At 35.0% G+C, this 23,986-nt stretch overlaps 4 protein-coding genes and 2 non-coding genes across 8 annotated transcripts; 4 read left to right on the top strand and 2 right to left on the bottom strand.

Moving 5' to 3' along the window:
• Positions 1-598: 598 nt before the first annotated feature.
• Positions 599-2,760, top strand: LOC129577712 (pickpocket protein 28-like; the record flags this gene model as incomplete). Its single annotated transcript, XM_055465216.1, has 5 exons — positions 599-856; positions 1,045-1,308; positions 1,434-1,909; positions 2,032-2,257; positions 2,413-2,760. Coding segments are annotated over 5 exons (1,540 nt in total), but the record flags the coding sequence as incomplete, so codon positions are not given.
• A 2,335-nt stretch (positions 2,761-5,095) lies between these two features.
• On the top strand, positions 5,096-6,271 carry LOC129577710 (E3 ubiquitin-protein ligase RNF12-B-like). The gene is made up of 6 exons (XM_055465214.1): positions 5,096-5,131; positions 5,341-5,547; positions 5,629-5,703; positions 5,794-5,859; positions 5,993-6,028; positions 6,109-6,271. Exons 1-6 carry the CDS (start codon positions 5,120-5,122, stop codon positions 6,256-6,258), a joined length of 546 nt encoding a protein of 181 aa, XP_055321189.1. The 5' UTR covers positions 5,096-5,119; the 3' UTR covers positions 6,259-6,271.
• A 1,603-nt stretch (positions 6,272-7,874) lies between these two features.
• LOC129577708 (uncharacterized) lies at positions 7,875-17,066 on the bottom strand. 2 transcript variants are annotated; one of them, XM_055465209.1, is made up of 12 exons: positions 16,969-17,066; positions 16,243-16,383; positions 15,779-15,951; positions 14,905-15,433; positions 14,546-14,772; positions 12,949-13,187; positions 12,007-12,592; positions 11,578-11,896; positions 9,186-9,926; positions 8,441-9,127; positions 8,107-8,346; positions 7,875-8,046 (listed from the first exon to the last, which is right to left on the bottom strand). In XM_055465209.1, the coding sequence occupies exons 2-12, from the start codon at positions 16,280-16,282 to the stop codon at positions 7,976-7,978; spliced, it is 3,852 nt and encodes a 1,283-aa protein (XP_055321184.1). In that variant the 5' UTR covers positions 16,283-16,383; positions 16,969-17,066; the 3' UTR covers positions 7,875-7,975. The 2 variants fall into 2 exon arrangements, with proteins under 2 accessions (XP_055321184.1, XP_055321185.1); XM_055465210.1 differs by having other exon boundaries at positions 16,243-16,339; positions 16,969-16,984.
• Trnat-agu (transfer RNA threonine (anticodon AGU)) lies at positions 13,590-13,663 on the bottom strand. The gene has a single exon. It is a non-coding gene; the product is annotated as a tRNA-Thr (tRNA).
• Positions 14,073-14,146, top strand: Trnat-agu (transfer RNA threonine (anticodon AGU)). The gene has a single exon. It is a non-coding gene; the product is annotated as a tRNA-Thr (tRNA).
• A 1,131-nt stretch (positions 17,067-18,197) lies between the features above and the next one.
• LOC129577709 (pickpocket protein 28-like) lies at positions 18,198-21,869 on the top strand. 2 transcript variants are annotated; one of them, XM_055465211.1, is made up of 12 exons: positions 18,198-18,407; positions 18,789-18,877; positions 18,957-19,078; positions 19,173-19,193; positions 19,525-19,639; positions 19,759-19,898; positions 19,999-20,122; positions 20,377-20,545; positions 20,603-20,912; positions 21,092-21,238; positions 21,342-21,405; positions 21,485-21,869. In XM_055465211.1, the coding sequence occupies exons 1-12, from the start codon at positions 18,291-18,293 to the stop codon at positions 21,783-21,785; spliced, it is 1,719 nt and encodes a 572-aa protein (XP_055321186.1). In that variant the 5' UTR covers positions 18,198-18,290; the 3' UTR covers positions 21,786-21,869. The 2 variants fall into 2 exon arrangements, with proteins under 2 accessions (XP_055321186.1, XP_055321187.1); XM_055465212.1 differs by lacking the exon at positions 21,092-21,238.
• The last annotated feature ends 2,117 nt before the right edge of the window (positions 21,870-23,986 follow it).

The raw sequence follows: 23,986 nt of genomic DNA, 5'->3' as shown, positions 1-23,986 counted from the left end.
CGCAATAAAGTTATTTTACATTGATCAGTCTGTGAAGAATATTCCTTGTCAGGAGCTAATTTACCCTAAATCTTGTGGCTAACTTGTTACCATGTTTCGTGTACCGTTTTTCTACAGGGAGAATCGTGATTTTTTCATAGCAAACAATGCAATGGTAGTCCCGAAATCATATGGGCAACACGAAAAACCGAAGACACGAGTATGTTCAATTGCATCAATTTGAGCTTTAAATATTTTTGATTTCACCTAGAATCATTCCTAATTTTGAAATTTATCAATTATCTCATTTTCTTTGGAGTTTTCTGGCGTTATTTCTGAATTTTGTGCACACTCATCAATTCATGGCATTTCATATTTCACCGATCGGAGACGACATTGGATTGAAAGGTGAATCTATTGATTATTAATCAATTTCTTCCCAATTTAGAGTCATTTTTAGAAGAGAAACGAAGATTTTCTTCTCGCTTTTTTTTCTCATTTTTCTTCTTCAATGAAGAATGGGAATTTAAAGGAAAAGATCTACTGCGATTTCTGTTTTACTTTCACTTTCTTTCGCTTTTTATTTTAAATTTTTTCTAAATACTCCTCTGTAATAAAGGGCATGGTGGATCATAGCATTTGTGCTGTCGTTGTCTTTTTGCTTCAATTCCATCTTCGCCGTGTGGTTAAAATGGCGTGATAGTCCAATCATTATTACCTTCGACAATAAACCGACGTTAATCGGCGATATTCCGTTCACAGCGGTCACAATTTGTCCATTAACTAAAACTTCTTCGAAGAAATTCAACTATACCGATGTTTATCGTTCGATGTTCAAGCTGGATGGGAATGATTCAAGGAAAGTTTCCGAGAATGAGTACGTCTTTTTATTTTCCTTCATAATTATGTCATCGTTTGTTGATGTGTATCATTTTTAGTCATTGAAATAATTGATAGCTATCAATCTTACTACATTGTAATCGCTTAGTAATTGAAGTTATTGTTTCAAGTCATTCAATCAATTCTACTTTCAATCGCTTGAATTCCTAATTGAATTTATGCTAGATTAAAAGTAGTGCAAATTGTCAGCCAATTGTGCAACGACCGGATTGCACGTGATGTATTCGATTTATTCAACGAGAATTATACGGACAGTTCAATTCAATCGATAATCAGTGAGTTGGCGCCAAAATTTGATGATACATTTGTCCGGTGCAAGCAGTTTGACCGGTGGACAGCATGCGATCAACTATTATTCCCAATCATTACCGAAGAGGGTCTTTGCTACGTATTCAACGGGTTCAATATCAATGACATCGTCACAAATGAGTGAGTGAACTGGTTTGTCTGGCGTACATTCACCCAAAATAGACTTTTTGATTAGATAAATCTCAAATCCAATCATACATTCGATTTGGTCCAATTTCTTGTTTTCATTTCATTTTCTCTTCTAGATTAACGTCAGAGTTTTTTGGTATGAGAAATGATCAGCCACCGTCAAACTGGGATTTGGAATCCGGATATGATGAATCAATAAAAAATGATAAATATCCGCATAGAATCTATGGCACTGGTAATCAAGCCAGTATTATCATTGTACTGCGAGTTGATAACAATGACATTGATCATTTGTGCAGCGGTGAGGTGCAGGGCTTCAAAGTTATATTTCACCCGCCACATGATGGGCCTCAAGTACTCAAACGTTATTTCCAAGTTTCACCCGGAAAAACAGCACAATTCAGCATTGATCCACGATTCACCTATTCCACGCCAAACGTTAAGAAATACCGCCCAGATGTCACACAATGTTACTTCTCTTCAGAAAGAAAGTTGCAATTTTACAAAAAATATAGTCAACATAACTGCGAAGTTGAGTGCTTGGCTAATTTTACTCTGACCAAATGTGGATGCGTTAAATTTACAATGCCCAGTATGATATCGTTCTCTTTTTTTTTTAATGACATTAAAATATTTTTGTGGCTTAAAGAAGAAATGTCTTCAATTTGGAATTTCTTCAAAAAATGACTGAAAAATTTCGATTTCAATCGATAGGAACGAAAGAGACAAAAGTCTGCGGTTCAGCAAAAATTGACTGCGCTTCCAATGCCGGTAACAATATTTATCGCGACGGAGCGTTTTATAAGTGCAAGTGTTTGCCAAGTTGTGTGTCATTATCGTATGACGCAGATATATCAATTGCTGACTACGATCTCGTCAGCCATTACTCAAAGGCACAATTTCAACCGGATCACGTTTTCAATCGGATCGATTTTGAAAAGCAAGTCCTTTTACCTAATTCAAGATTTCTTATGGAATTTTTTTTTTGCTTTGGTTTAAGAATAGAAGTCGTCATTTTTTAGCTGCTGTTTTTTTTTCAAGTCTTCAGTCTAGAAATGTCAAATTGTTTAATCTTTTTTTCGAATCCATTTTCAGTTCAACTTTCAGTCGATTGGTGATTTCGTTCAGAGAAGAATCTTTTATTCCATCGAAACGTGACGAATATTATACTCTCAGCGATTTTTTGGCAAATTCTGGAGGCTTAATTAGCCTTTGCTTGGGAGCATCTACATTGAGCTTCATTGAACTACTCTATTATTTCACGATTCGAATTATATTCTCGAAGCGTTCACAACAGAAAACGAAACAACAACCAATTTCCACTATTTTGCCCACATACAACTCATACAATCAAGTAACTGGCCGCAACACAACCATAAAACCCATCAAACAAATGATGTATTTACCATAAAATGATATTTTGGCACATTCTATATCCAAAAGAAACCAAAATCTAAGAAACTCAAACGATTTGGACAGAAGCAATGTGTTTTTAGACGAAATTGTTTGTATTTCAGACTATTTTGTCGTTTTTGATTAAATTGTGTGTGTGTGTGTGTGTGTGACCTTTTGGGAAATATTGCACAGGCTTATCCATAATGAATGTTTTTTTTGTTGCTAAAACACTATTTTGATTGAATATTTCATTGTTTCATTGCTTGCACTTAAAATCATTCATGTGACGATTGTTTTCAGCATCTATGCGTGAATTGAATCTGAAGTTAATTTATAGTGTTATTTAATTCAAATTAATGGTTTTGCGTCACATGTTAATAATAATAATAATATGATATTTATTTAGATCTCTCCATAAAACAACGTTACAGTTTTTACATTGGTTTCATTAATAATTTTCTAATACATAATTTTTTAATTTATTCTCAAAAATTTTTATCGATTCAACTTGTCTAACTTCATATGGAATGGCATTAAAATGTTGAATTCCCCTGTAGAACAAGGCATTTTGGCTACATGCTTTTGTAGCATTAGTGACTGATATTGTGTTTGCTTTTCTCAAATTTCTATTGTGAATTTGCTGTCTGTATTCTATTCTATCAGTTAGGTATTTTGGAGCAAGGCCATTCACAATTTTATAAATAAATAATAATATTCTAAAGATTATTTGTTGCTTAACATTCATAAATTTCAACGAATCAAATAGATAATTAACATTAGTATCACGATTTACACTTAAACTGTGACTGACCTATTCAAAGAAGAAAAGATGAAAAGAAAGATAAGATTAAATAAAAATGAAGAATCCGGATCTGGAACAAGAAGCAGAAAGAAAACGAAAACAATCCAAAATGTACGAATTAGATTTATGTGTAATGTGTATCAATGTCGGTGTGAATAAAATTGAGAACATTTGAATTCTCGAATGATAAGAGAAATTGGTTTTATTCATATTGACCAGTAAAAAAAGGACATGGAGCCGACAAGAAGATCGAAAATAAGAAACATTCAAGCGAAAACCGATGCTCACGTATATTTCAATGAATTCAACGAAAATGTAGAAATTGTTCACGCAATGCAAAAACCAAAATCTGTGGCATGTTTCATTTCGTTCTTTTCACAAACAGGATTTTGACTATAAAAGCCATAATTAATTGGTTGTGTGGAGTTTGCTTTTAAAATAGAACATTTATTCAGAAATGTCATCGCTTGTCTGGGGGGAAAGAACTATTTATATTTGTAAATATTTGTAAGCATTTGCAATATTTACGTTCATTTTACGTCCATTTAAAAGCGTATTTACATAGAATATTTATGAATACTTGAAATATTGACAGCCGCGCGAGCGCCATCTGCAGGTCGCAAATACGCTGTAAATATTCATACAAATAAGTATGTTCATTTACACTCATTTACAATATTTACAACATATTTCCACAGTTCTTTCCCCCTAGTCGCTTGTTATGGTGAAGAAAAAGGAGATTGATTCAAAAGAGCGACGTTAAATGTTTAATCACCAACTGCATCAACTCTTTTCAGCGTTAGAACAACTGGTATATGTTGGTGGTGCTTGGCTAATTTTGATATGAAAATGCTTAAATAATATTTCAAATACCGAAGTGGTCTCATATTTTTCTTAGAATATCATTTGCATTTTTATCCGTATCATTTTTGAAATCACTTTTCAGAAGAAAATGTCTTGTGTTTTGACCTTTTCTCTTTCTCCTTTGTGTAATTTTTCGTTTCAGCAGTCATGGATACTCATCTAGAGTAAATGGATCATAAATAATGGATACTCATTACTTACCTAAGATACTAGAAAGTAGTTATGACCGTACACTAGATATCCGTCTCATGTGATGCGATCATATGATTCAAATCGCCTTGTATAACATTCCCATTCGTTTTTGTTCACCAATCGGTTACCGTTGACCGTCATATGACCCGCAGCACCAGCACATTCACCCACAAACTCATAAACTAATTGAAGTTTTCTTTTAATGTTACCTACCAAAAAAAAAACACTAGATCACTTTCAAGTGCTCAATTAGCTCATTATACGTAAGCGACAATCATAAAAATGTAAACGAAGCAACTTTGTTGCATGGATAGGTGAGAATATCGTAGAATGAAGAAGATGTCAACGAAGGAGAAATGTGTGCGTCATTAATCTGATTCTCTCTCAAATGTATATAAAACGGCTAGTTAATCGATTAATTTGATTTTTACCAGTCGGCAAATGGGAGAAAAGTGGGAGTTACGATTTTTTGGTATAAATATTCTGCAAATTTTGATCGAAGTTCATACTCAGTTCGTTCCTCAACAAATAACAGTTAACATTGGCAAAATGAAATTCTTGGTATGAACAACAAGAAGAATCAACTTCTTTTTTACATACAGTTTTTTTGTTTGTTCTGTTTTGAGCTTAAAAGTGAAGAAAAATAATTGTGTTCTATTCATAGTTAGAATGAAGAAATGGAAAAAAAAATGATATTTGAAAAAAAGAACCGAAAAAACGTGATAGAATATTTTTTTCTGATTGGATTTTGTGTTTCGTTTGTGATTTAGGTTGTTTGCTTGTTCGCCTTGTTGGCCCTCGGTATGGCCAAAGAAGACAAGAGAGATAAACGTTCCTTTGCCGGTTACGGTGGATTCGGTGGATATGGTGCCACATCATACGGTGCTCCAGCCATCAGTAGCTATGCTGCCGCTCCAGTCGCTGTCGCTCAAACCGTCGGAATCAACCAACACACCCACACTCACACAGTCCAAAAAGTATGTTGCTTATTGCTGAGCATTTAACGTTTGACTGACAATTTCGATGAATGAAATTCTAACGTACACACTTCATTTCAGGTTAGTGTTCCAGTCCCATACCCAGTTGACCGCACTGTCGTCCAAACTGTCCCAATCGACCGTCCAGTTCCACAAGTAATTATCATTTCCAATGGGTTGAAGTTTCACAATTGAACAATATTGATCGAAAATACTAAACGCTACCAAACTATTTTGAATTTATAGCCTTACCCAGTTCACGTTGTGAAACACGTCCCACAACCATACACAGTTGACCGTCCAGTACCACAAGTAAGTTTCTATTATCCAAAAAAAGCGACGCTAAACAAAATTTCCGGTTTGAACGGTCAATTTTGATGGTTCTGTCGATTTATTTCATTTGATCAATGCATAACAAATATTTTCATTTGCTTTTTCCAAACAGCCATACCCAGTTCATGTCCCAGTTCCAGTTGCCAAGGTAAGTTTTCTTTCGTTCGACTGAGTCGAACAATTCTGAAGATATCCTACTAAAGATTACATTCATTTATCCAATTGCAGCCATACGCTGTTCCAGTTGACCGTGTCCAAACTATTATACAAAAGGTCGCTGTACCACACCCAGTTGCTGTTGATCGTCCAGTACCAGTTCCATACCCAGTTGCTGCCGCTCCAGCCATCGGCACCTACTCTGGCTGGAACAGATGGTAAATTGGAAATTGACAGATGTTTAATTAAGATCAAACGAACATCTGGGAGTTTCATTGTTTCTTAGTTCTAAATTGTTGAATCAATAAAGAATTTTGAAGAAAAAAAAATACGAATTTGTTTTGATTGAAAGAGAAATTTATTCATTGAAAGATAAGAAGATTCAAGAAGGATTATTCAAAATCCCAATCTTGGTCGATGGTTACCGATGTGGTGACGCAATTGATGACCTTTTAATTTGGAAAGAAGTTTTAGTAGGCGTCGAATTCTAAAATTGTGGTGTTTTCAAAAGTTCTCTCTTGGGTGTTCTTCTTCCATTGATTCATAAGAGAGATTAATTGAAAAAAATTGAAAATGATAAATAGTGGAATATTAATGCATTTTTGAAATAATTCTGTAATATACGGAATGAAAAAATGGATCATTTATAAAAATACCCAAAAATATGCATTAGGGACGAAGAAATCAGTTTTATGCATATTGCCCACAATAAAAGTGGACACTGGACAGTCATTTCACTGATTTCAGATAGAGTTTCAGTTTCAGTTTTACATTAGCACTAGTGGTTCGGTAATATTCTTCAGTTGTTTTACATTATTTCTGGTCTGTTGCGTTTCTTTTGATTTTCTCTGTGAATTTCGATTTTTGTTCACCTTACGCATCTTCTTCTTGAAAAGCAAAAATCACACAATTCAGCCAATCAAACGCGGAAATCAATCGAAGGTATTTGCTTTTTCAACTTAATTACCAGTTCGATTGCCCATCGACATAAATTAGCACTGTATGCATTTTCATTTAGGTATTTGATGTACATATCTATTGACTAGATCGAGAGGAGAGTATATGAAAAAATTCGAATATATTTTGAAAGAGGAGAGTATGATTTCTGTTGATTCTATCTGCGTTAAAAGGAAGTATGTTGGCATCCCGTCTAGCCTCCGCGGTTTTTCACGGTTTCCGCGGAACTGATAAAAGATAACAACATGGTGTGGCAAAGTTCTATAGGTCTTCTATAACATTGCTGAAGACATCTATCTCTTATCAGTTGCGCGCAAATCGCGCACATAAAAAAGCAAATTTTATATAGAACTTTTTTTTCTTATCATTTTTCGCGCTTTTCGCGGAACTGATAAGAGATAAGAGATAATTGACTTCAGCAATGTTATAGAAGACCTCAAGTGCTACAACTTTGCCGAAGACACCAAGTTGTTATCTCTTATCAGTTCCGTGGAAACCGTGAAAAACCGCGAGGACCCGCCAAAAATGAACATACTCGCCTCTAACCATTTTTGAGTCGAAAGAAACTTACTCTCCTCTTTCGTAACAAAGTCAGATGAACTTACTCTCCTCTCGATCTAGTCAATAGATATTGTTTGTCCACTAAATCAAGAGCGGAGCCGTGGCATTCATACGAATGGCGTCGAAAATCCGATTTCTTCTTCTCGTCTTTTTTTTCTTTCTTTTTTTGAGGCTGGTTTTGCATCAGATAAAATTAGTTTTCAAAAACCATTTCTCTACGCGTATTTCGTTTAGACTGATTCCGACTGAAAAAAAAAAATACTTTACCCAATCTTCAATGTGTAAATATTTCAACTTTCAAAAGTAAGAGATCAATTACATGAGATTTTGCACCGTTTTTTTGCCGTTTAATTTCAGTGTCTTAACTTAGAAATGATTTGATTAAATGTGCTTAATCTATTTTCACCAAAAAAACTGTATTTTATTCTATCAAAAAGTGATCCATATTCACAGGGGCTGCCAAGCAGAGTTCATCTGGTGTGAGACCAGAGCCTAAAAAATGATCACCTATTAGTTGTGTTTTAAATTTGAAATATAAAATGTCCAAAATACCCAATGGAAGAAAGGTGTCACTCTGTCCATTGTCTTTGAGCACCGAGCTAAGTGCATGGCGTAAGGCAGAAACCACAACATAACCCAGGGCCACTGCTGGTTCACCGGTGGCTTTTGACCTAAGCACACCCACTCTGTTGTTGGTGTTTTCAGTTTCGATGAATTTTACACGAAAATCAATTGGAATGTCTTTGGCTCCGGGTGTTTTGTAGTGCCACGTTCGATTTGTCAAGAGTTGTCCTGGAAAAGTTGAATTCATTCAAAATTTGAGTTTTTTTTAAGGTTTATTCGCGCATATTTTAGGTATTTCTTTTGGTTACATTCCACAACTCACCGCTTTGTTGATCGTAAACATATTTCTCCGTCAGCCAATAGCCTAGGCTCATTATGAAGGCGCCTTCGACTTGACCAACATCAATCAAAGGGCTCATGCTGCGTCCGGTGTCCTCAATCAAATCCACTCTCTGAATTTGCAAATTGCCCGTGAGTGCATCCCATTCAATTTCAGCACATGAACATCCATACACAAAATAGTTCTTTGAATCACTGGGAATGAACGTGTACCTAGCAGTTAAATCGACAAAATTTTGATGACACGCTTCAATAATTTCTTGCCATTTGGCATTCTCGGGCATTCGATCGCGAATCGGTTTGATTCGCTTCAAAAGAATTTCACATGCTCTCTTGGTAGCCAAACAAACACTATCACTGCCTACAGTAGCTGCAGTGAAAATACAATTTGGACCAGTTGCATTATTGGTTGCCTTCACTTGCACCATTTCTAATGGAATGTTGAGAGCAAATGCTGCCATTTGTGCTGCCTTCGTATTTATGCCTTGACCAATTTCAATTCCACCATGGCTCACGATAACCGTTGCATCACCGTGATAAATGGCAACGTACGACGAAAAAGCGCCAATATAACCAATTGGAAATTTCATTTGTATAAACCCAATGCCACGCTTGCGCCAACGATTTCGATCGTTAAATCGTTCAATTTCTCTTCGGCGTTCGTAATAATCTGCAAATGAAGTCAAAATATAACCATACCAGTTTAGAAATTTTCCAAAATCCATTACCTATATCCGTTAGGATTGATTCCACTGATAATTTCCAAGAATCGCGTTCGGCCATATTATTGAGACGAACTTGAACTGGATCCATTTTCAGTTTGTGTGCAAGATGTTCGATGATCGTTTCACCCATCGCAATCGATTCAGTGGTGCCGGGTGCACGAGCCCAATTGCTTAAATTCACATTTGTCAGGAGTCTCTTGCCAGAATTCTGCCATCGATTCGACACATAGCCCAATAAAAACGTATTCAAAGCGCCATCATCATTCATTTCATTCAATGAATATCCATAGTCTTGCACATAGAAATTGTTTAGACTTCGAATTTTCCCTGTACTTGCTTCCGCTGTTAATTTGTATTTATTCGCGCATGGGTAACGTTTGCCACAAATCGACATCATCGACTCCATTGTCATCACAAATCGAACCGGCCGGTTGGTTAAATAACACACCAATGCACAAGCACTGGCAACTAATGAACTTCTTGCAATTTTTGATCCATATGCCCCACCCACACGCCGAACAGTGATGTTTATTTTGTTGTGCGGAATTGCAAGCGATTGACTAATTGCAAATTGAACCATGTCTGGCCATTGCGAGGCAGCATACACATTTATTCCCCCATCATCGGCTGGCATACAAAATGCCGTTTGCGGCTCCATTGGATAATGGTATTGTGTGCCGATTTCATATTCACCGGCAATGGCAACCGTTGGAACAGCTTCGTTGTTCGCTTCGGCTGGTGGCTCTGGAAAAAAGGAATTCATTAGGAAATTGCGACATACATGGATAGGTTGACTAGAGCTCTTATATTCTTCGTTGACTAGGGCTCTTATCGTTGGATATTATTATGGCATTAATTTAACATTTATCAATATATTCTGGAGGATTCTCAATCTACGACGCACCAAAGAAAAAACAGCTCAAGTGAACGTGGTTATTGATAATGACATTTGTAGTTCAATATTAGGCTCCTATGCATTGATAGTGCTGAAACGACTATTTCAAATCAATGAAATTGAGATAACGATTCATTTAGAGGTCATCATTTGATTGAATTACGCTGATAACGCTTTCGTATAAGTTTTGGTGCTAGTTGATGACCATGACACTTAATCCTATCATTTGCATATAGAAATGATTCTGCCGATCGACCGACAAGTATGTGCTTTGAGTCACACAATTTGTGATAAGATTGCGCTTCGCAAAAGAGAATGTACGGAATTTCAGTACAAAACTAGATTGTTTATAGGAAGTGAATTAACAATAATCACAAACAACTGTTGCAAATCAGTAAAAAAAACACATTTGATTAGGATTCATCGCAATTTCTCGAACTTAATGGATTGCTATAGAAGGAATTCGTCGTTTCATTTGATTTCAGAATAAATCCAACCGTTGCAAGTGACATTCGTCTGAAAAATGAATTTCAAAGTTTACGCTGTACTTCTTTTATTTTTTCGCGAAGTAAGTAAAATTGTCAAAGAGTGAGCAGAAAAGTCGCATTTTGTAAAACAATTGATCATTTATTTTGTTTTTCATTTTTTTCTGAATTCAAGGCATACTTTGTAGCAGCAGGAGGCTATCCCGAAAATCAGGACGATCTATATAATAAAGTTCCAGGTGATCAAGATATAGTGGATACCGTTTAGGCTGACCATCCAATGAATATATTAACATATCAAAATTGATAGAGTGCCATCGCCGTGCAACTTTCGAAATCCAATTTATTGACTATACTGAGCAATTCGCATGTTTTCTTTGATTTCATAATAAATCGGATTATTATTGTAACATTGAGTTATTTGTTTTTTTTCTTCTTCTTTCATTTGAATGTGGAAAGCTGAAAACAAGTTGAAGTTTTTAGAGATGAGATAAAGATGAGTTTCCATGTAAAAATACTTTGTGTGCAATCAAACCTACTCATGAGTAGCTAATCGCTCAAATTCGGACATTTTGGCTAGATATATCTATAGACTGACTAAAAATGGTTATCTCGAATAAAATAGTTCGAAAAATGGCCGAAATTAAGCGATTGAATGAGGAGTGATTAAAGTTGACTGATTTTCCATACCAAATTGAAAGTTTTTTCAACTATCTGTGAGTTGATTCATTTTTGATCGATTTAAGCAGTCAGTCAGAGTAAAATATTTTCAAACGAACTGTCTCAAATCAAACGCGCTACATTTTTAATATCAGATAGAAATGTTTTTTTACTTTTCAGCAATTTTTACTGACCAATTTAGATTAGACCATTTTTTTCCACATTTTCAAGCATACACTGTGAGATGAATAAGTAATTCAATCAAGGTAATACCTTAGGTGTTTAAATCTCCGTTGTTTTGTTTCAAAATGCTTTAATGAATAAAAGTGTTTACCTGTAGATAGGTAGTACCTACCTTCTTCAACTTGGCTAATTGGTTCATTTGGTTGATCTCGAAGTGAATCGATGACACTTAACACATTGCCAATGATTAGTGGTTCTTTTCCACGAATCTTTTTGTATGTGATTTTCACTTGAGTTGCAGCGTAGTTTGCTAGCGCCATGCTATTCGCAACAATAATGCCACATGGCTGACCGTTATACTGAATGATTGAATCAATCTCGACCAAAATGCGTTCATCCTCAAGCATACCAACGTTTGGCTCCCGACGTGTAAATGAATTTTTCCCGGGAATATCTTTGGCGGTAAAAAAACTGTGTACGCCTGGGATTTTCTGCAAGTAAAATGATTTTTCCAATTAATTCGTTTTATTTTCAATGATTAAAATAATTTTTTTCCTATGACAAAAACTCGTTTAAATAATTTCAAAATGTCAACCCATACCAATGCTTTCGATGGATCAATTTTCATGATTTTCTCATGAAATTCGGTTGTTTGCACAAATGCTGCCCAGAGTTCTTCTGCAACCGGATAATGGCTGAACATGTCATTAGTGTATTGTGCTTCTCCTGCGCATTGAATTAAACCTTCATTCTTCAGAACTGGCTCAGTCAGAGGCCATAGATCTTCATTGGTGTCAAATGATTGCATCCCAGATGATATGGGTCGTTCAATTGCTGTGGCTCCCGATCGAAATTCATAACGTGCCTTTCGCGTTGTTGTATTCAAGCAAAAGCGATAAAACAGTGATGTCGCTAACCGCTTTCGATATTCCGGCGATGCATCTGGTAGGACGGTATCCGGATTTAATTCATGCTGTAAACAAGCAACAGCTCTCTGCACACATTCGTTCGTATAAAAATCGTCGACGCCAGTCAGAAGACTTTCAGTTTCTTCGGCATGGATAAAATTCGGATTTATGCCACCATAACAAATTCGACACGATTTCACCGACTTTCTTACACCGGCCGTTTCGAATTCAAATAGGAAGCCGGCATTTACCATGGCATGCGCATTTTGAGCTCGGGGCCTAAAACGGCAATGTTTTCAATTTTTTATGATTCAAAATTTTTGATTTTTATATTCAAACGTATATATCAAAGGGTTAGACACAAATTCATACTCAACAAACACTCGGCGATACTAAAATCTACTCGGTGCTACGCGGTGCCATTTGGTTCTGTGTAATGTGCGTAGTATACACAGAGAACTGTCAAAGTTTTGAGTTTACATTTAAAATGCATAGATGTACTCGGAACTAATCGGTGCCAAATGAGACAAATTCATCAAAACTTGTGCGTTAGAAAACTGTGTCTACCTTGGTATATATACGTTGGAATGGTCGATAGAGAAAATAAATTGCATAACATTTTGTACCAAACTCACATAATTTTATACGATCGAAACGTAAACTGATTAGCGTCTAACTTTGGCAGATTTACATTCAAAATGACCTTTTGCCGCATATCCAATGATAAATATTCTTTCGGTGAATACGACTGAATTGCACCGTCGAGTGAAACGATATTCAGTTCAGCGCCAACCGTTTCCAGTAGAAGAAATATATCCGATGGAAATTCATTGTGCTGATGCTTGATGCTCAAATTACCGGCAATGGTTCCAGTCTAAAAAAAAAAAAATTGTGATCTAAATCATTTCTTAAGACTTATTTAAACAATTCTTTTTTTTCTTATTTTTCTCTTTTAGTGAACTGGTTTGATTTAACACTGCTGTGTTGTTGGGGTCATTCATGACACACTTTCACTTTCACACTTAATTTTTCCATGAAGATGTTTTTTTTCCTCCTGTATCCTCCTCATGTAGATTTTATTTTTAGGTAAAATTGGACTTGAGTGAATCAAAAACATGATTTTTCTCTATGAAGGAGTGGATATTTCTGAGAGCTATATTTATAGAACTTGTTCTATAGAACAACTATACTACTCCTAACCATGTACAAGTACACATAGATGCTGTGCTTTAAATAAGGAAAATGCCTTCAGTGAGAATTGAAAAAAAAGAAACTTAGGCCCCGGCGTGATTCGAACACACGATCTCCTGTTTACTAGACAGGCGCTTTAACCAACTAAGCCACGGCGCCAACATCTTCTTGAAAATATAATTATATCATTTGCTACATAATTTGAATTGAGTTTTCATTTCGTTACTTAGCCAGCCTTTCACTTTTATACTAATGTCAAGTTCAGCTTCAGGTTAAGTAATGAAATCAATTCAAAACATCTCACTTTCGGTTTTATAACTAAAATTAAATTTAAATAATCTGCCTAATCATGAAACAAATAATCTGAATTGTGATTTTTTGTTGTTGTAACAAATGAAGTAGTAATATCAAGGAAAGGATAGACATATTGAAATTGATTTTTTTTAGAAAATGATAAAGTCAGGACATTATCACTTTATTAAACATCTTGATTGGTTTTTGAATTTGATTGATATTTTTGGATTATTAGTCCCTTTAGTTGAATTGATTAAATTTTTAAGAAGATGCCGGCGCCGTGGCTTAGTTGGTTAAAGCGCCTTTCTAGTAAACAGGAGATCGTGTGTTCGAATCACGCCGGAGCCTAAGCTTCTTTTTTTTTGAAAATTGATGTGACCATCGAAGAGAATTGACTCGGAAAATTCGAATTTTCCTCTATTCTTGGGAAAAATGTGGGAATTCGTCTCGTTTATTTCTGTAATTTGGACTTGAACCACAAAACATAATTTTTCACTATAAAAGAGCGGATATTCATCAAGACATGAAAATGACTACACTCACTCAGTTTGAGTGAAAGAATAACTAAACGTGATTGTCTCCATACAAAACGCATGATTTCAATCAACTTAGTCAGTTTTAGTTGTGTATCACTACATACAGTTATATACAACTGAGTGACTGTTAGTCATTTCATTTGCACACGGAATACGCTTCGAATGGACGTTTTTGTAAAAAAAAATCACATGATCACCAAAATTTGCTCACATTTCGAACGGGAACAGTAGCAACTAAGTCAATATGCTTCGCAAGCTCTCGGCAGTAGGAAAAATCTGGCTTATCAGCGCCAACACTTTCAAAAATATCCATCGCTTCATTCAAAGATACATTGGCTCCAAGTGTTAATTTGCTTCGACGACTCGATATTTTGTGCAATTCAGACACCGCGTTCACATCAATAAAATGTTTAATGCTGGTGGAACGCCGATACACTCCTGACGAGGAAAGTAGATTGGTCGAAATTTAGTGGTTTTGTTTGTGAAAAGAAAGAATAAGAAAAAGAGAAGAAAATATGAAAGAAATCAATAAAACAGACTCTTTACGGTGGACATTTCAAGTCAACTCACCATGAGCCGTATTGCCAGCAACCAGCATATATTCATCTTTAATGTTCTTCAATGTGTCGAGCAGGTCCTGCAAAGATGTGACACGATACCAAACTCGACTGTCACCGAATGTCAAATGCAGTGTACTGCAAAGTTCTCCCAATGTTGTTGTTCCGCAGCTAATCGAAGTATGTCGATAATGTTTGGATTTTTTCAATCGACAGCATGATGTTGAGGCGACATCTTCAATGTCACCGATTGTTGAATCGATGGTAAGTGATTTGAAGGCGTCTAGAATTGGTCTATATCCGGTGCAACGGCAAATATTCCCACCAAATGAATTCTCCACTTGTTGTTGGGTTACTTTGCCGCCGTTCTGCTCGAGTAAACTGTACATGTTCATAATCATTGCTGGCGAGCAATAGCCACACTGACTGCCATTGTACTCGTACAGTGTGTGCTGAATCGGATGATAGCCATACTCGCGCCCGCCAAGACCTTCAATCGTTGTTATGTTCAAACCATGACAAGCATAAATCAGACAAAGGCACTAAAATTTGTTTGCGAAAGAACGTAAATAATAATCGTAAATCGATTGAATCAAGTTACTTCTGTTTTTACTTTTTCATGTACATCATATCCTGTGTTGGATACTATTTTCCATAATATTAATTTAATACAATTATATTTCATTAAATAACAATAAAAAGTTTTCATTTAATGCAAAAATATCAAAAAAGAAGGAAAAAAAATTGAAAAAATGAGGGTAAAAACCAAAAATCGAGTCTAAGTTGATACTTTTTGAAATTGACAATTCACACACGAGAAATGAAGTAAAATGAAAAAATTCATTAAAAAAAATAAAAAAATCAACTGAAAAAATTGCCAAACTCACTGAATTCACTGCAATTGACCTCAATTCATTGGTAGATGTTTTCAATCTGGTGATATTGACAATACAAACACCACAACCTCCCTCCAAACACATGAACTTCGTCCCTGTCAATCGTGCATAGCTTCTTATAAACGTATTCAATGTTGTGTCGACGGGAACAATCGATGGATTCACTGGACGAATGAAAGAACACGAACAATAAAATCATTTTTCAAAGAACTTTAGAGAACAATGTGAGCAATAATTATTGCTTAACTTAAGCAAAACACACAAGTAAGTTTGATTTCAAATCAAATTCACACAGAAACTTCAACACTTGAGACCTATTTTTGAACAATTGAGTATGCTTGACGCAATATCTTACAAGAAAGACACTTAACTATCAATGAAATCAGTATTTTTCTAAAGAAAATTCTTCAAAAGAAACCTTTTCCTTTAAAACTATTTATTTCCAAAAAATTCACCTGCAAATGGTCGATTGTTGATTGAAAATTTAACTTCCATACTGCATTGGCTTTCACTCAACACTAATCGTTTCGCACTGCGTTCTTCGGAAACCGACTAAAGTGCAATAAATCGCATGAAGTTTCATCAATTACCATTGACTGGTGCAACACCAAGAAAATATCAATTATTTAGCCGTAGCAGCATATTTTCGGCCACATATTTCATTTATGGTAAGATCATGTGGTAGGGAGATGGAATACAACATATGAATGCAATAAAATCACTTGATTTTACTGGCAATTAACCCAGAACTATCGTCAGGGTCCATTTAATGCCATTTGATGTATTAAAATGTTATTTAATGCTCCAGTCCAAACCGTTCTCTTTTACATTTGAATAGAAAAATGCACATGTTGCACATCACGAACAAGTGAGCGTACACAACATTAATTACAATGTGCATGAAGCGTGCTACGTTCGTATCGTACAGAAACTCGGACAACAAAAATGTTGCAGCGATGGCGTTTGCAAACAGCTATTGAACATTATTTGCAATTACATAAGAAGAACAAGTTCGAATTGAGAAAAATGTACGAACCAGTTTCACTGCATGCCATTTTTTACGTATGAGAAATCTTTACGAACCATATGGAACATGTTTTTGTTTTAGAAATAAGCATTCCCTTACCAAAAAAAAAAATATGATCTTCTAGCGTTTTTATGTTGCATTTAGTTTTAGCTACCTTCGATATGTTTTACTCTTTGAAGAATTGTTTTGTAAATAAAAATAAATGGGTCTCTTCTTTAGAGAACGAGCTTGTTAGTCTAATTGACTATAACTGCCAGAAATTGCTCCAAATATTCGCGATGCGACAGGATTTCTTTCGAAACAGCTGATGATAACGTTAATTTTAGCCAGACGTACAAGATGATGATAACCTCATTTGAACCAATCATTGATTGTCGTCATGAATGAAGTAACAGAGAGAGCTTTAAGCAAGTGGCCTTTGATACAACATTTTATCTCTCAGGTTTTGCTGGCGCGTATTGATTTTTTTACTCTTGAAGCGTTTCGTTGTCTTCTTTTGCTCAAATTCAACATAATTAAGCTGCCAACCGTAAATAGACACGCAATTCGCAATGCGAATTTTGCATGAGACGTCTGGATGGTTACAGATCATGTGTGTCTAAGAATTTCGTTCAATCTATAACGTGCTTTTCCTTTGTTGTTTTCTTCTTCCATTTTTTTCGCTCTTCTTTTTCTTGTTCTTGTTTTTCTTGAGTTCTTCTTCTTCTACTTTTTTTTCTCGGAAATAAAACTCAAAACAATGAAATGAACAAATTCATTCGTTTTCATTTTTTTTATTGATGTTAGTATGAAGAAATATGCTACTACCCAACCTTCTACTTGACTGTTCGATTTTCATCTATTTTTCTTTCCATTCCACATTGTACAAGTACCTATAAATCTAAAAACAAACATTGTCATTATTTTGTTATTTAGTACACAGTGGGCATTTTGTATACACATTTGTTATACCTTCTAGAATGAATGTGCCACTTGTGATGGTTTTTATCTTATATAATATCTTTCGTTCGACGTAATATTTTTGACAAGATGATAAGAAATTCGAAATTTTTTTTAGATAAGAAAGGTTTCGATAAAAAAAAATTCGAAGAAGAAAAACGTACACTGCAACTATGTAATGTCCTGACCAATAATGTCCTTGGTACTGATTATTATCTCAAATGTTTTCTTCCGCTTAATCAATTTCATAAAGTAATCAGTTCTGTGTATGGCACAGGTACCGTTTACAGTCGTTGGCTAATTTAGTGGTCACCACAGACTTCAGCAGAATGCTCGCTTTTTAAGAATTCGTTTATCGCCCAGGAGTTTTAAAGCATTTTTTTTTTCAATCAATTTCAAGCATTTCTTTGATCAATTCAAACGATTTCAAAAGAGAATATTTAATCCCAAAAGAATTGAAGATATCGTGTATTTTTAAAGGAAAATTAACCATTAGATACAAGTAAAATATTCAACATCTAAAACGAATTGTGCAAAATGTTGATGCATCGACGAAAAAATCAACGGCCCAATATTTTTCGAATTAAAATGAAGCACCCGAATGTTATAGCTGTTCCTGGGGTTAACCAACAAAATGAAGCTGCAAAAACACGCGTAAGATAGATTAGTTTAGCTATTAATTGTTTCAGAAGAGGTTTATGCTATCCATAGAAATTCTAGATTCTAAGGTTGAATTTGGATTTTGCGCTGCAAATTCAATAAGATTGGTCGATTCAAATATTGATTTGTGCTGTTGAAAAAAATTATCGACTTAAAATCGATAGTCAGCACCAATTCTGGAAAATTTTCCTTTTTTCGGTGCATAATTTCGAAGCTTTGGGATTTCAAAATCGATGTGTTATGAAATAACGATTCTTTTTCATCAAATAAATAACTTGTGATTCGTGTTAAAAGGCAGCAACAGCCTTTCGGTACTTATAGTTCTGCCTTCAATCTTTTCTCAGTGAAATCAATTTTGTCATTTACTCCACATAGATTGCTGGCGTTTGGTCCGAGTTTTGTACGCATAGTTCAATTCATTGCATTTCCTATTTTGTTGATCGCAAACGACATTGGATTGAACGGTAAAGTGAAATTATCGCAAAAAGTTTTTCTTTTGCCAAATATTGGGCGAGACTTATCAATTATCATTTCGAATTTCAGTGTTTGGTGGATATGTGCATTCTTGCTTCTGGTATGCCTGTGCATAAATTCCATCTTTAGCGTTTGGTGGAGATGGCGAGAGAATCTTGTAATTATAAGTCTCTCGCATAAACCAATGTCAAGTAAGTAATGCCATATAAGTAAGCAAATGATGTCATAAATGAATGATCAATTAAAATTATTAGACTTAAATTAATTTTGGTTTATTTTTTTAAGTTGGTGAGGTGCCATTTCCAGGTATGAATTCATGAAATACAACTATTTAATCAGAATAGATAAGTGTAAAATGGCCAGTGGCCATTCTGGCTCGTTTACATCGTCTGAAACAATCTCAATTAATTCAATGCCATTTTTGTATGTGTTTTGGTCGAGGGGGAAATCACTCTAAAGTAATTTGTAGTCGGAAAAATAATAAAGAAGTAATCGAAAAGTAATCCACGTGCAAAAATCGAAAAGTAATCGAAACAAAAAATTTTTTTCCTCGATTACTTTTCGATTACTTCTCTATTATTTTCTCGACTAAAAATTACTTTAGAGTGATTTCCCCCTCGGTTTTGGTGAATTTTAGCGATGACAATATGTCCAGAAACGAAGACATGTGCAAGAATTTTCAATTATACTGATGTGTATCGGTCGATGTTTAAATTGGACGGTGCAAAGTCCAGAAACATTAGTGATGAAGAGTAAGATCTTTTGAATCGTTCGATATTCTTTTACTTTGGAACAATTTCGTTCAGTGTTTTTTCTTCAAGGTAAAGGTATTTTAAAATTCAATTCTTATTAATCATCGATTTTCACATAGATTGCAATTGATGAAGATCATCAATCAAATATGTGAAGAGAGTCGTCAAGAGCGCGTGTTTAAATTTTTCACCGATGAATATTCCGATCCCAATATTTTGTCGACGATCAGCAGAATGGCACCCAAGTTTGAAGACACGGGTATGTTCAATTACATTAATTTAGACTTTAAATATTTCAGTTTTTACCTAGAATCATTCTGAATTGTGAAATTTATCAATTATCACATTTTATTTTGGAGTGGTTCGATGTCGGTTGTTTGACGAGTGGAAAAGCTGCGACAAATTCCTTTATCCGACCATTACAGAAGAGGGCCTGTGCTATTCATTCAACGCGCTGAGCATGGAGGAAATTTTCACGAATGAGTAAGCATAATCTAATGAATTCACATTATTACTTTGGAATTAAATGAGGGAGTGGTGGAAAGAAGTTTGGAATGGGTTTCTGATGTGTAAACAAACAAATTTTTTCTAGTGAAAAATTACTATGTGTTGGCTTCAGTAGTTTACTCAAGATCTATAAATCTATCATAAATAAGTTCATTCTCTTATCGATAAAAATGCGATCAATGGCATTTTCCAAACCAAAGCGTTAAATTGTTTTTCAATCGATTTCCTAGGTTTGCCCCAGATTTCTTCGACATTTCACGAAATCAGTCATTTTCAAATTGGAACATGGAATTTGGTTATAGCCTTCAGCCAAAAGATATTGAACCATATCCAATTCGAGTTTATGGCACGGGAAAACAGTCCAGTTTCACCGTTTTGCTTCGCATTCACAACGAAGATGTAAGTTGATGTGACGATGAAATTTAAACCCTCCATTAATTAATAGAATCGTTCTAGATCGATCACGTGTGTGGCGGTGCTATCCAAGGGTTCAAACTAACATTCCATCCACCACACGAAGGCCCACAGATTTCAAAACGATATTACCATGTATCACCTGGACGAACGATGCTGTTTACAATCAGTCCAAATTTGATTCTTACATCACCGGATGTTCGGAAGTACAGTCCACAAGTTCGCGGTTGCTTTTTCGATTCGGAGCGTCGTTTGCGCTTCTACAAAATGTATACGCAACGTAATTGTGAAATGGAGTGTCTCTCTAATTTCACTCTGGCCCAATGTGGATGCGTTGAATTTTCTATGCCACGTAATATGAACTTGTTCCATAGTTTAACCATACTAAATTGACAATTTTGCGTAAAAATAATAACTTTTCAGTCAAAAACCACTTTTCAATTCGAATTCTCATTATTGTTGGGTTTTTGCTTGAAAAGTGGTTTTTTTTTACCTCGATTTATTCCTTTTCTTCGAAATTTTTGACTTTAGGATCAAAATTCTGGCGCATTTGTGGCGCATCCAAAATTGATTGCAGCATTATGGCCGCTAATAACATATTTCCAACGGGCTCATATGACAATTGCAATTGTTTACCGGCTTGTAAATCTCTGATTTATGATGCAGATATAACGCAAGGTTTTGAAAATTTTGTAAATTTCTGTCTTTACATCTGCAGTTGAATTTATTTATATTGAAACTATCGATGTAACGGGGCCCTCAATTTTCATTTTTCATTTAGCTGATTACGATCTTGTTAGCTTCTATTCGAAGTCAAGCTATCAGCCGAACTTTTCGTTCCACGAGTGAGCATGGTTCTTTTTTCTGAAACATGAATGTATCCCTATGAAACATTGATGTATCCTTAATTCACATTTTTTTCAGCTCAACCTTCAGTCGCGTGGTGATATCATTCAAAGAGGAGCTATTTACACCATCAAGACGTTTGGAATATTATAATTTTTCCAATTTTTTGGCCAACTCAGGCGGATTGTTTGGATTGTTTATGGGCGCATCCCTGTTGAGCTTCATTGAACTAATTTACTATTTTACACTTCGTGTCTTTTTCACCCGACGCAAACAAAAGCGAATCCATGATGCGGACAGCAACACATCGCTATCGTTGAAAAAACAAAATAAAAAGATGGAACTTTTGAAAAAACGTTTGGCCATTCCCTCATATTAACAACCACACTTCTTCAACTTGAATCCACAGTTTTTTTGTTATGCATAGTATGTAGCACAAAGTAGTATGCACAAAGTCTGGTTCAATCACTAACAACACTGGAATCATAAATAAAATATCAAGTACTAAACCAATTTTTTTTTTAACTATTTGGCTTCTTTTCACCCTATGTTTCCACTCATTAACCAATTTCAGTATAAGTATCGATAAAGTGGAATGTGACCATGGAATTAAACAGACCATTTAAAATGGAAATTGTTTAAAGCTGCTATTTTTTTCATAAGAATAATTATTTTTCTGTTAGGATAGGAGTGCCCATTAGGACTTAAATGCCTACCTCGTGGATATTTTGGTTATAACTAATAAATCGGCATTTTTGCATCATACATTCATCTGAATGTATGAAATTGAATTTTTGTTTGGGGCATACATAAAAAAAATCATTTCCCAGAGCTCTGGTTGTTGGAAACTAATAATTTTATTCACGAAATAATGAAGGTCCACAATTACTGTAACACTCTTTTTATGGTTATTTTGAAATTGAATCAGTATTTTACAATACGAAATTAGGGGAAAATGCGACTTTTTTGATGGCAGTAGAAATTTACTAGTGCTACAAAATGTCATATATTGATACAGATATTCAGGCATGCCCCTGATTAGCTATTTCAGTTATTTCCAGCTATTTTGAAAATCATAGCTATAGTCGGCTTTTTTCGTCAAAAATCAGCTATTGAAATTGAAAGAAATAGCGGTGCTAGAACGCAAAGTAACCAATATGAATAATCAAAATAACTTGGAAATGAGAAAAAAAACAGTTATTGACTGTTCTAATGAATGCGTTGTTATAATGATGACTGGAAATTCATTGAAAACGCTCAAGTTTGATTTAGTGTCCAAGTGGGATAAAATTGATACTAGAGTTCATGTTCTTTGGTTGATTTTCTTCAACCTTCTGCAGAATGTCGACGGCTCCACCTGCACACATAGATGGATAAAATAACAATTAAAATGGTTGGTATTATACGACAACTAGTATCAAATGCATAGATTGGATAAATGTATATCAACGACAGCCAATTTTGAACATTTTACCTATGGAAACCATTCTTGGTGTAAATCCCCCAGCATATGTAGCATAAATGTCAGCACCGTTTTCGATGAGAAGATTGTTCGAATTTGAAAGTAAGAGCTTAGAAAATTACCCTTTATAGCAGCCACATGAAGTGCTGTTGATCCATTACATTAATGGTTCCGTTTTTATACCGTTTTTGTAGCTATGTGGCCAATAGCCACTGGCCATGGCCATCATATATGTTATCACATACTGCCAAGCTGACGACACTTCAGTACAAAATATCTTTTGAGTGCTTGCAGCGCCACGAACTCTCGTTTCATTTTGTATTGAAATTTCGTTAGTTCATGAGTTCGCCGTAAATTTCGTCAAAACGTGTCGTCACTTTGCACACGGCAACACTCACAAATATTTTGTTGAATTGTTTTTGGCATCAATAAATTGCTTATCATTATTATTCAATGAAACAACAACATATGTGTAGAGAACAAAACCAAGTACAAAACATCCTTTCTGAGAATATTCAGCTGAGATTTTTGCAGTTATCTCACGTAATATTTTAAAAATGAAATATTTGTATAAATGCCGAAAAATACTAATATTGAGAGATTGGAAGTGAATCATGTGGAATAGTCAGTTTCAAATTCGACTTGGCGATTTTTTGCTGTAGACGTGTCAATAACGCAATGCGTCAAATAGCCAGCTAACTGCAAATGTCCCAGATTTTTTTTACCTGCTTACAAGCCTATGACTAATAAATAAATCTGCGTGATTGGATGGTCAAGCAAAAATGGTATTGATTCTTCAGTGTGATTTGTGCACCGAACAATTTAAACAAAGAGAAATTAGATTTTGGCCAAAAGAAACATTCAATGCAATTTCAGTTTAACTTGCGTCTTCATTGTGAATCACTCTTCTCTTTAGGCATAGCAAATTGTTGAACGAAAGAGACAGTTTTTGTTATTAAAATTATTAATAATTTCTTCGCCAAAATCGAAAAATTCAATGACGACAATAACAATAAGTGAGTTCTTTATTCCAAGACCTCAAATTCAAAAACAAGTACTATGACACAGCAGAGGCTGACATTCCATCAGTTAAAACTATGTGTGGACAAGGCAAGAAA

Source organism: Sitodiplosis mosellana, unplaced genomic scaffold (genome assembly GCF_009176505.1).
Source record: "Sitodiplosis mosellana isolate CC-2019 unplaced genomic scaffold, AAFC_SMos_1.0 Smas_scaffold_6201, whole genome shotgun sequence".
NCBI lineage: Eukaryota > Metazoa > Arthropoda > Insecta > Diptera > Cecidomyiidae > Sitodiplosis > Sitodiplosis mosellana.
The sequence above is the reverse complement of the archived record's forward strand: the minus strand, read 5'-3'. Positions and strand labels throughout refer to the sequence as shown.